The 12641-nt window shown below is 43.8% G+C and overlaps 1 protein-coding gene across 1 annotated transcript; it reads right to left on the bottom strand.

Moving 5' to 3' along the window:
* Window positions 1–10256: 10256 nt before the first annotated feature.
* LOC135701869 (uncharacterized oxidoreductase YoxD-like) lies at window positions 10257–11477 on the bottom strand. The gene is made up of 5 exons (XM_065222807.1): window positions 10941–11477; window positions 10810–10882; window positions 10570–10753; window positions 10384–10506; window positions 10257–10320 (listed from the first exon to the last, which is right to left on the bottom strand). Exons 1-5 carry the CDS (start codon window positions 11475–11477, stop codon window positions 10257–10259), a joined length of 981 nt encoding a protein of 326 aa, XP_065078879.1.
* Between the last annotated feature and the right edge of the window lie 1164 nt (window positions 11478–12641).

The raw sequence follows: 12641 nt of genomic DNA, 5'->3' as shown, positions 1-12641 counted from the left end.
GGAACAAAATGGACAGAATTGGCCTCATACCACTCCAGGACACTTTTAGAATAGTGGCATGATGCCAAATCTGGCCAAAATAGCGGAGCTTCGTCGTGCTGCTGCAAGAACGGCAAAAGGCGCTTCTCGAGGCACTCAGATTTGTAGATCTCGCTATTTACTGTGCCCTTTGTCACAAAAGGCTCACTCCTCAGTCCGCAAGAGCAGATGGCCTGCCAAATGAGATATTTGGAGGCGAACTTCGACATTTTCTTCTTCTTAAATTTGTCGTCCACATCGAACTTGCTCTTGCCGGTGAAAAACTCAAACCCCGGAATTTGCTTAAAATCGGCTTTTATATACGTTTCGTCGTCCATCACACAGCAGCCATATTTTGTCAGCATCTTCTCGTAGAGCTTCCGTGCCCGAGTTTTAGCCGTCGATTGTTGCCGCTCATCGCGGTTTGGGAAGTTCTGTACCTTGTATGTATGTAGTTCAGCTCTCTTCTTTGCATTCTGGACGTAGCTCTGCGACATGCCGATCTTTTTAGCCAAATCACGGCTTGAGACGTTGGGATTTGCTTTAATCATCCGCTTCACCTTTCCCTCCGTCTTTTTGTTCTCTGGTCCCGGTTTTCTTCCAGCTCCTTTGCCGTGGTCCAACGTCAACCGCTCCTGGAACCGCTTCAACACTCTGGAGACGGTTGAATGGTGAATGTTCAACATTTTTCCCAACTGCTGGTGCGACAGGTCAGGAAATTCCAGGTGTTTGGAAAGAATTTGTTCTCTCAACTCGCGTTGGTTCACCTCCATTTTCGTTGAATCGAAAAACACGACTTCGAGTTTGACAGCATGTACACAATACACATCAATGAGAAAGTGTGCAAAATTTGGTTGATTTTTACCCAATGGTAAAAAAGTTATGTCCTGTTGAATGTGTCGCAATAATTTCGTGTTCGCCCTTTATCATAATATGCGCAATGTTTTTGTGAACAATTCTTTTGAAGACAGTTTTTGGATTTAGTCAACGGTTTGACCACCAAACAATTAGTTCACCAAATTGGCATCTTCGACCACTGTGCGATGGAGTGGTATGACAACCGGAGTCTAGAAGGGAATAAACACTATCATTTTCTTTATCTTACCGATTCAATTGTGTCTCTGCTTACGGGTCCACTCCTCCGTTTTTGGCGCTTCATCAGATATGGGAATTGTTGCGTTTGTCATTGACGCACGACAAGACACATTAAAAATGGTAATCCTGAAAAATTCTCGTCAAACAACTATTTCTTGTCATAGGTCATTTAAAAAGGAGCATCACGACAAGAAACCATCCATTCTAATACGGCGGTCAGATTAAAAAAAAAGGCCGGTAATAATGTTCCTTCAATATTGGTGTTTCCGGAATCGGTATTTCAAGATGGCCGCTTCCGGTTTCATAAAAAGTGTGAAATACTGCCAAATACCCTTCAATATGGATATTTATAGAATCGGGCTAACGTCTAGAGACCAAAAATCAATGCCCTGCACCATCTTGAAATCCAAGATGGCGACTGCCGATTTCAGAAAAAGTGGAAAAAAAATTACCAAATACCCTTCAATATGGGTATTTCCGGAATCGGAATGACGTCTAAAATCCATAAATCAATTTCCGACGGCATTTTGAAATCCAAGATGGCGGCTTCAGGTTTCAGAAAAAGTGGGAAATACTGCCAAATACCCTTCAATATGTATATTTTCAGAATCGGGATGACCTCTAGAGACCAAAAATAGATATCCAGCACCATCTTTGAATCCAAGATGGTGGCTTCCGGTTTCAGAAAAAGTGGGAAATACTGCCAAATACCCTTCAATATGGATATTTTTGGAATCGGGATGACGTCTAGAGACCGAAAATCGATACCCAGCGCCATTTTGAAATTCAAGATGGTGGCGTACAGTTTCAGAAAAAGTGGGAAAAACTGTAAAATACTCTACAATATCAATATTTTCGCAACAAAGACAGATGCCGAAAATTGGAATGCCGAAATGGCGTCAGCCATCAATTTTCCGTCTATTGTAGGGTATTTGACAGTTTTTAAAAACAGAACTGCCATCTTAAATTCCAAAATTGTATCGGACATCGTTTTTGAGCCTCTACATATCGTCCCCATTCCGAAAATACCCATATTGAGTATTTAACATTACTATCCAGTTTATCTGTAACCGAAAGCTGCCATCTTGGAATTCAATATGACATTGGACAGTAATTGCTAGTCCGTAGCTATCACCGCGAATCCCAAAATACCCACATTCATGGGTACTTGACAGTATGACCAACAATCAATACGAAACTAATGATTTTAAATTGGCTCACTACTTGACTAGCCTATTGGTCCCAAGCAAACGATTAACGTACCCCATTCTAGTCGAAATTCTAGTACTACGCAATGTTTGTTTTGATTCGCTATGAAAGTTTGACAGATAAAATGAGGGGTTATTGGTTTTTCCTATGTTTCGAGGGGTGAATCCATTAGCTTGGGACCGAAGAGAGTACCAGAGCTGAGCCAAAAAGTTGAGCACGTTATTTCGGGACCTTCTAGTCTTAGAGTTACCTCTATGGTATGACACTCATTTTTCTATTTCTATATGTTATTTTCTAGACGTCATTCCGCTTCCAAAAATACTCATATTGAAGGGTATTCGACAGTATTTCTATCTTTTTCTGAAACTGAAAGCCGCCATATTGGATTTCTGAATGGCATCGGACATTGATATTCGGCATCTACATTTCGTCTCAAAAAATCCAAATTATTGGATATTTGACAGTTTTTATTAAGTCAATTGCCGCCATATTGCATTAAAAAATGGCATCAGATATAAACTGTAGGACTTGTTCCGAAAATACTCATATTGTAGAGTATTTGGCAGTTTTTCCGAATCTGAGAGCCGCCATCTTGGATGTGCGTGTGTGTGTGTGTGTGTGTGTGTGTGTGTGTGTGTGTGTGTGTGTGTGTGTGTGTGTGTGTGTGTGTGTGTGTGTGTGTGTGTGTGTGTGTGTGTGTGTGTGTGTGTGTGTGTGTGTGTGTGTCTGTGTGTGTGTGTGTATGTGTATGTGTGTGTGTGTGCGTGTGTGTGTGTATGTATGTTTGTGTGTGTGTGTGTGTCTGTGTGTGTGTGTGTGTGTGCGTGTGTGTGTGTGTGTGTGTGTGTGTGTGTGTGTGTGTGTGTGTGTGTGTGTGTCTGTGCGTGTGAGTATGAGTGTGTGTGTGTGTGTGTGTGTGTGTGTGTGTGTGTGTTTTTTTTTTTTTTTTTTTTTTTTTTTATAGTAAGGTTTAGGAAAGCTTCAAGAAGCCTGGCCTGTAGTGAAGGTGGCACGGTGTGGTATCCACTAGTTGCCTAGTGCAGCTCCACTAAAACCCATTCCTTACTCTCTCCTCTGCCTGGATCCCCCCGGGACCACTGTGAAGCGACTACTTCGGGGGGTGGCTGTGCTCGTGCACTTGTCGTACTCTCAGCGCTAGCTGGCGTTGCTAGATCGCTGCTCTTCTCTCCATTTACGCTGCAGCTCTGACATAATCTGGGTGACTGCCCTGCTGACGGCATTCCAAGAGTCCTCCTCTCGACACATTTCATCAACGACATTCTCCACGTTAAGGACGGGCATCTCCGTTCGCACTGCCTCGAACCTTGGACAGTCAAAGACCACATGCTCCGGCGTTTCATCGACGTTGCCACACTCCGGACAGAGGGGTGACGCTGCGTGTCCGAACCGATGCAGGTATTTCCTGAAGCAGCCGTGGCCAGACAGGAACTGCGTTAGGTGGAAATTGACTTCTCCGTGTTTTCTGTTCACCCAGGTCGAAAGAATCGGTATTAGTCTATGTGTCCATCTACCGTTCTCCGTCGTGTTCCACTCCTGTTGCCACTTAGCCAATGACTCCACTCTCACAACTTTCCGTACTCTTCCGGCTTCTCTCTGCCTGTAGCACTCACTGTCCTCCGCCAGGGTGATGCCGATAGGGATCATACCGGCGATAACGCATACTGCTTCCGACGAGATGGTTCTGTACGCACTCACGACTCGCATGGCCATGAGCCGGAACGTACTGCTCAGTTTCCTTTGGTTCTGCTTCGTTTCCAGCGCTGGAACCCAGGCTGGACCTCCATATCTCAGTATCGATGATGACACGCTGGCCAGAAGACGCCTCTTGCTACTGCTGGGACCAGCGTTGTTCGGCATGATTCTAGCTATCGCGTTGATGGCCTTCGAAGCCTTCTCACAGGCATATTCGACGTGGCTGTTGAAGTTTAGCCGGTCATCGATCATCACTCCCAGGTATTTTAACACACGCTTCGAGGCTATGGTGTGCTCCCCGACGGTGATTTCCGCCCGCTGTACCGCTTTACAGTTACTGACCAATAACACTTCCGTTTTGTGGTGGGCTATTTGCAGCTTCGCTCCTTTCATCCAGTTACCAATCATGTCGATTGCCTCGGTTGACAACACTTCCACCTCTTCCAGCGTCTCGCCTGTTACCGTCAAGACGACGTCGTCCGCAAAGCCAACGATCTCAACTCCTTTGGGCAGTTTCAGCGTTAGCACGCCGTTGTACATCCCGTTCCAGAGCGTTGGACCAAGGATGGAGCCTTGTGGAACTCCCGCTGTGATCCTAATCGATCTCTGTCCCATGTCTGTCTCGTAGACCAGAACCCGGTTCTGGAAATAACTCCTCAGGATCCTGCACAGGTAGTCAGGGACCCTCATTCTATGCAGTGCTTCGGCGATGGCCTCCCAGCTGGCGCTGTTGAACGCATTCTTGACGTCGATCGTTATGACGGCGCAATATCGATCTCCTCTCCGCTTCTGTTTGGACGCCTTTTCAGCTCTCTCGACCACTGTCCGAATTGCATTCACCGTCGATCTCCCTTTCCGGAATCCGAACTGCCTCTCCGACAATCCGTGCTCACTCTCCGTGTATTTCGTCAGCCTGTTTAGGATGATCCTCTCCAAGAGTTTTCCGAGTGTATCCAGCAGGCATATAGGCCTGTATGATGCTGGATCCCCCGGCGGTTTTCCTGGTTTCGGCAGCAACACTAGCTTCTGTATCTTCCACCTGTCAGGGAAGTGACCCTCGTTCAGGCATTTCTGCAGCACCATCCTGAACATGTCCGGGGATGACTGGATCGCCGCTTTCAACGCTACGTTGGGGATTCCATCCGGACCGGGAGCTTTCTTCACCTTCAATCCTTTCGCCACTACTACGAGCTCCTCGTTGGTGATTTCGACGTTATCTCCCTCTCTTTCTCCGTACGGTGTAGGTGGCCAGGTTGTTGGGTCGTGCTTCGGGAAAAGTCCTTCCACGATGACTTTCAGCTTCTCTGGGCACATTTCAGCGGGCATCGTTGGACCTCTGATCTTCGCCATCACGACTCGGTATGCGTCGCCCCAGGGGTTGGCATCAGCGTCTTGACACAGCTCCTTAACACAGTTCGACTTGCTCTGCTTAATCACTCGTTTAAAAGCGGCCCTGGCCGCTCGAAACACTTCTCTTCGTTCCTCTCTGTCTGCTTCCGTTCTTGCTCTCTGAACACGTCTTCTGGCTCTGAGACAACTAGCGCGGAGAGTACTAAGTGCCTCGTTCCACCAGTAGACTGGACGCCGTCTGTTATTTGGCTCCAGTTTCCTCGGCATGGTCGTGTCACATGCTCTCACTAACGTTTCTGTCAGCTCGTCCGCATTTAGATCTACGGGACTCCCGTCCACACGAAGTGCCTCAACGAACAAATCCTTGTCGAAAGCTTTCGTCTTCCACTTTCGGTCACAAGTTCTCGTCCTCCGTACTGCCACAGTATTCCGTTGACCGATGCCATATCGTATCGCCTGATGGTCGCTATGGGTATATCCTTCGCACACTCTCCAATCCATGTTTGCCATCAGCGACGGACTGCAGAAAGTAACGTCGATAATGGATTCTCGGCCATCTCTGCGAAAAGTGCTGCTGGTGCCTTTATTGGCCAGCATAACTTCCAGTTTTGCCAGAGCTTCCAGCAGACTGTGCCCTCTTGCATTGGAACACCTGCTTCCCCACTCCACTGCCCAAGCATTGAAGTCTCCTCCGATGACTACCGGTCGTCGTCCGACCAGCTCTTCGGTAAGTCCATCAAGCATCTCGTAGAACTTCTCAATCGTCCATCTGGGGGGTGCGTAACAACTACACATGAAGATTCCGTTGATTTTGGCGATGACGAAGCCTTCGTATGAGCTCGCAACCACTTCTTGAATGGGGTATCTGCCCATAACTTGTATAGCTGCCATCCCAGCTCTATCCGCAACCCAGTTACCGTTATCGGGAGGGACTCGATACGGTTCCGCAATGATTGCAACGTCGCACGGTGTGTGTGTGTGTGTGTGTGTGTGTGTGTGTGTGTGTGTGTGTGTGTGTGTGTGTGTGTGTGTGTGTGTGTGTGTGTGTGCGTGTGTGTGTGTGTGTATGTGTGTGTGTGTATGTGTGTGTGTGTGTGTGTTCCCTCTAACCCCCACTGGCCGGCAGTGTTATTATGGAAGAACTCTCTCTACAATGCCGCATTTATGGTCATTGTAGACAGCTTTAGTCCGGGAGTTAGACGGTGATAGCTCTATTGCAGATCCAGCAACCCATTTCAGAATGTCTGGAGAGTCACGCCCATTCCGAGGTTACATTCACTTACAATAAGCCCCGCATGTATGTATTACCTCTATCAATTGGATATTAGTATTACACACACACTTCCAGCTTCAAAATGTTCTTTTGAATCCTGGCACGTAGGGGAAATGCAGGTAATGTCGGCCTAAGTGTTCCTAATTTGGGCCCATACATAAATTCAGCAATCAACTAAATTTTCAATAGCAACCAAAAATATCCATTAGTAACGTCCCAATAGCGCGTTCATCTAGATAAAATTGACAAATAGCAGACTTTTAGCGATGGGCCCAAATTAGGGACATGTACACCCAACCGGGGGATGTAAGATTCGCTTACAATTATGTGAGATTCATCATCAGAGGATGTTAGTGGAGACCGCATGAACCGAGGATGCGATATACCTAGCTGCGATCCATTGCAAGAAAATTGGAGACCGAAAAATGTAGAGTGTATTAGTGAGGTAAATTAGTTGTCGAAAAAAATAGAAAACAGATTTCCGACTGGACTCGAAGAACCACGAACGTTGCGATTATCAGACCTGTGCTTTCTCCATTGCTCTCTAAATGCTTCAGAATATGGATAGCCTTAAAGCAAACATGAAGCGCTCCTTTTCTCGCATACTCGACTTCGTATGCTTTTTCTGCTGGAGAGATTCGAGGCAAGTGTGTGCGTCGTTTTACAATGTTCTTCAATGTGCGTCGTTCTACAAGCTTACTGGTATAGTCCAAAGCGCAGATAGAACACGAAATATAAAAGACAAAAAACCATTACATCGCCTGCATGGTCAATTTCTAACATTCGTTGCGATGTTCATGAACAGAGGATGATAGGAAACGGAACTAACATTCATTGTAATAGATTTTTGGTTTGCGTGTAGGCCAACATTACCTACATTTCCCCTATTTAGTTTATGTTTTTTATTGTAAAAAGCATTTGGACTGGTCTCACCATGTTAATTTAATCCCCCAATCCATGGGTTACGTAGTTCTGAACACAAATTTTCTTGCACTGCAATGCCAGGGAGGATGTTCGCGTCTAGTGCTTTTCCTAGGAACCGTTCGCGACCATCAGTTACACCCCGTCGTCTTGAGCGATGCATTTTTCAGATTAGTCGCAATCTCCGACACCGTCAAGAGACCAGCAGCCGAACACTTTTGCAAGCGGCAACGTCTGCCACCGAATCACCATCAAAACTCGCAACGGACACATTATCAGCACTTGCCCGGGCTAATTCACCAATCGAACCGGATTAAAATTCGTCCGTGGTGACGAATCTCTCAATAGAACTACGCGCCGAACTCGGAGAACCGGGCTCCCAGGAGGCAATTAAACCGACACCAAACAATTGAACTAAAGCTGCGACAATATATCACTAAATGATAACTTTATGAACACTTGAAACTAAATTTCAGCACACAAATTAACAAATTCAAGTCAAAAAAAGTTTAATTCGCTGACGCAAAATACGCAGCAAAAGAAAAACACGTTTGCTTTCAAGCGCGGCCTACTGCAATCACCTTATTCTTTCGGCATCTACACGCGTCCTGTACTGAAAATATCCATAGAATTTGACAGCTTTTCAAAACACAACGGCCGCCATCTTGGATTCCAAAATGGCGTCAGACATCAATTTTCAGGATGTACACATCGAACCAGTTACAAAAATATCCATATTATAGGGTATTTAACAGTTTTTCTGAAGTCATTGGCCGCCTCTTGGATTTCAAAATGGCGTCGGACATCGATTTTCGGCATCCACATGTCGTCCCCGTTCCGAAAATATCCATATAATAGGGTATTTGATAGTTTTTTTTTTTTTAAATTATACAAATATATAATTTTTGGTATTTGGCAGTATTTCCCACTTTTTCTGAAACTGGAAGCCGCCATCTTGGATTTCAAATGGCGTCGGAATTCGATTTACGGGTTTTAGACGTCATCCCGATTCCGAAAATATCCATATTGAAGCGTATTTGGCAGTATTTGCCACTTTTTCTGTAACCGGAAGCCGCCATATTGGATTCCAAAATGGCGTCGGACATCGATTTTCGGCAGCTTCTAGTCGTGTCCGTTCCAAAAATATCAATCAATAGAAATCACTTAGATACTTGCAAACACGAAGTTCAACGTCAAGATTCAAGCTACATACTTGGAGTCAGAGGTGAAATCCCGTCAGAACAACACAATTCCAGTTTTTTTTTCAATCTTGTTATGTCTCGTATGCAAAGCGACATGCATTTACTATAAAACGAAACGACCAGCGGCAGTTTTGTCGCGACAGAATGGAAGAATTTTTTGGTCAATAACCGTGTCAACAGTTTCCGTCAATCTTGTTGTCCGACGTACGTGAAACTACTAAGTGAGAGAATGACAAGAATACTCGATGAAAATTTCAAATTGTCCTATCTGCTTTGATCGATTCTCTTCATCGACTTTCTCTTTTCATAACCACTGCTTTACAAACAGATTTCGCGCTAATTCTACCACAAAGTTTGATAAAGAAGGTTCTTATCTACACACTTAGAAATAACTATTTTTACACGAGACGTAATCCATCTTTGACGTAAATTATGGAACGTAAACCAACATGTCATGTAAAATTAAGTGTTCCTAAACCGAAGCATACGCAACTCGACGAAAAGTACGCTTGATTGAATTGATTTTCTCGTCTCTTTAAACTGATTATTATGTCATTTGGGCCGCTTGCATGTGTCGGTCTCAGGGCTCGGAAATTTACATGACATTTTCGTAGTGTGTAGCGTCAAATACAACAGGGAAAGGTTTTGCAACTGAATTACTGACGAAAGATAAAGTCTATGAAGAGAATCGATCAATGCTGATAGGACCATTTGAAATGTTTATCTAGAATAGAAAATGTTTCGTCGAGAGACAGCCCAGTAGATCAGTCTTTCAAGCAGAAGTTTGTTGCATCCTAAGAGAAGAGGTGACAATACGGGGGCGAAAAAAAACCACTTTTCTGTCAAACGCGAACCACTTCCTGATTGGTCGATTTCATGTGCGTAAGATAGAGATAGAGATAGATAAAGATAGAGATAGAGATAGAAATAAAAGAGGAAGAAGCCAATTGTCACCTCTTCCTCTTAGGTTGCATCGTGTTTGTTAAATGAGCGTTGACTTTTTGTTGTTGTCTTTGTTGCATAGTTTATCGTCATGAGGTTGACAATTCCCAAGCCTGCGCTTCATACAGCGGTATTGTGAATTCAGATCGGTAACTCAAATTGATCTGGCTATTAAGTGGAGCTGCATGCAAGACAGTTTCTTCGAAGGGATGAGCTAATATTGTAAATGTTAAAATTAAAATAAAGACGTTTCAAATTTCAACATTTAAAATTTAAAGATTTCAAATTAAAATTCACCATTTAACAATCTACATTAAGCATTTAACATTATTTAAAGTTTGTGGTCGATTTTACTTTGATATTTTCGTTTAGTGTAAAGCAGTACAGACTCTTATTATTATTCTTCTTATTTGTCTTCTTCTTATTCTTCTTCTTCACTCCTCCAAATTATAAGTTTTCTGTGGATCAGCAATACTAAACCAAAAGAATAATCACGGGCCGAAAATCTGCGCCTCACGTCACCTGGACTTGGTTTATTTGTTTGTATTGCTACAGATACATTTGGAAAAAATGCGACGCATTCTCGCTGGGCAAAATCTAAACATAAAAAAATGCACGTAAATACTTTTGAAATGCTTTCACAAGACGATTCACACTAACACATGCATCTTGATCAAAATCCGCAGGGGAAGCGATGTCAAAATGATTTCACTTCTGTTTCGCAACACTCCATCCACCACGATTTCGGCCGCTTGTTCCGGAGACATGGATTCTTGCATTATTCTGAAAATTGAAGCCATTTTAATGATTCTTTCGCGACCCCTCCTGGTGAACGCCGAAACTAACCCAATGTCATTAACCATCTTGATGAAATCCTTCCGGGTGGCCAGCAGACTGGGATAAACACAAGTGGTGATCACTTTCTCACTGTTCCCGCTAATGTAGAGCTCATCACCCAGCGATTCCATCATTCCGCGTATTCCAAATTTTGTGGCACTGTAGGCAATGGTTCGATAGTTCGGGATGTAACCTAGAATGATCTTTAATTTGGTACGAACAGCATGAAAATCCTTTTGTCGCACCTACCGAGAACGGAACTGATTCCTACTATGTGACCTCCGTTTCTCTGCAGCATTTCAGGTTTGAATTCACGAATCATCTAGAATTGGAATGAGCCGTCGAATTTGGATAAACAATAACGGTCAAGTATGAATTACCCAGAAATGGGATGCCAAATTAACGTTCAAGATTCGATGAACATCTTCAGCAGAGCCTTCGGACATGTGAGAAACAGCAAGCAAGCCAGCATTATTGATCAATATCTCCACAGGTCCCAACCGGGCCTCCACGTCCTTTCTAAGTCGTTTCACGGACTGCAAATCACTCACGTCCACTTTGAATGCCTCGGCTTGCATCCCTGTCTGTCGGATGTCTTCTGCAGTTCTTATAGCACTATTCAAATCAATGTCAGCCACTGCAACCTTACAGCCTTCCTGAGCGAGCCTCAGACATAATGCCCTACCGAGCCCATTTCCACCCCCACTAACAACGGTCACGCACCCCCTGACGGATTTCTTCGGTGCCCAAATGTATGACTTGATGAAATCTTTCGCGAAATTGGGGATATTCAACGTCACTTGCACTACAACTCTACATATCAACATGATCCAACTGAACGCAACTCTGTCACTTCCATCGGCTGCAATATAGGCACCGTCTTCATGTTTGAAGTAAGCTTCGGACACGGTTGACATTGTTGCTTGAAATTATGCAGAATTTAACTGTTGCTCAGGTGTGATGTCGATAGATCGAATGTTGATATGCAACTGACGGTTACGGTTCGGCAAAAACATCAATAACGAGTACGTGTGCACCCAGTGCACTTGCCCCACCAAAAGGTTGCCAATGCTTGAGTGCATTGGAGCTTATAGTAGAAAGCTCCGTTTAACCTTTCAGCACTCGTGCCGTTGTACAGAGAAAAAAACATCTACTGGCTTTGGAGGTTGTTCAATATATTTGTTCCATGACATTGAATACCCATGTCCAATAGACCAATGCTTGAAGAATATTTTGGAAATTATTAGGTTTTAAGTAGTGCTCTCAAGGTGAAAATAACATAGCTTTGCGAGTACTGAAAGGTTAATTCCACTATCATACATGCTTATCCTTGGCTGATACGCATATTTCACTAACAATGAGTTGATTTATGAGCTAATTTATAACGCTCCCACTGGAACGTTTCCCTTTCCCGCAACTCCAAGCTTCATAGGCTCAAGCCAAATTGACATGTTGGGTGATCAGCTTACCGCTCATGTCAAGTGCGTCCCATAGCAAAAATCAGCAAGCCGAGAAAAACACGTTTTAAGTTTACTTCGTACCATTGCTTCTTATGTAATGGGGTAACCCGTTTAGTTCTTTCTTTTTAAACTTTTCCAGAACAAAGTTGTTTAATTCAAGCGGTAGGGTAATACCACAGGATTGCAATGCTTTTCATCTGCGAACGACTCGAGTGAAGCCTAATTTCTCTGGTGCTCTGGGGCTAATTTGACAGGTCCTTCTTTTTCTCTACTTGTAAAATGTAGAAAGATAGAAAGCATGATTCACGCAAATTGTGCTCGTCTATTTGAAGACAACTAACTCAATTTCTAGTTGACCATTGTGGGAAATTAAGAATGGCTTTTAAATTGTTCTACCACCTTGTCGCATTTAATGTTATATGCACTGACGTGCACAGGGTAGGTCAAGGTGGGCCAATTGCCCCTCCTTTTATATATAAGATGTTTATTTCCACATTTCCAAATTATGTTATAAAATAACTTGATTTCTTGATAACTTGATTTGAGAGTAAATAACTTCATTTCATACTATAAGGACACTGAAAACCTTTTATTGCGTCAATTCCTTTGATATGGTGCCTA

The sequence above is a fragment of the Ochlerotatus camptorhynchus genome, unplaced genomic scaffold (genome assembly GCF_037179485.1).
Source record: "Ochlerotatus camptorhynchus isolate MF236.1 unplaced genomic scaffold, CSIRO-AGI_Acam_v1.1 ptg000178l, whole genome shotgun sequence".
NCBI lineage: Eukaryota > Metazoa > Arthropoda > Insecta > Diptera > Culicidae > Ochlerotatus > Ochlerotatus camptorhynchus.
The sequence above is the reverse complement of the archived record's forward strand: the minus strand, read 5'-3'. Positions and strand labels throughout refer to the sequence as shown.

Excerpts from the sequence above, each read along its gene's own strand:
- LOC135701869 (XM_065222807.1), bottom strand. The coding sequence starts at position 11,477 with ATGTCAACCGTGTCCGAAGCTTACTTCAAACATGAAGACGGTGCCTAT. Across the intron at positions 10,754-10,809 it reads AGGAATCAGTTCCGTTCTCG|GTTACATCCCGAACTATCGA; the intron begins GTAGGTGCGACA and ends AGATCATTCTAG. Across the intron at positions 10,507-10,569 it reads AAGATGGTTAATGACATTGG|AATAATGCAAGAATCCATGT; the intron begins GTTAGTTTCGGC and ends TTCAATTTTCAG.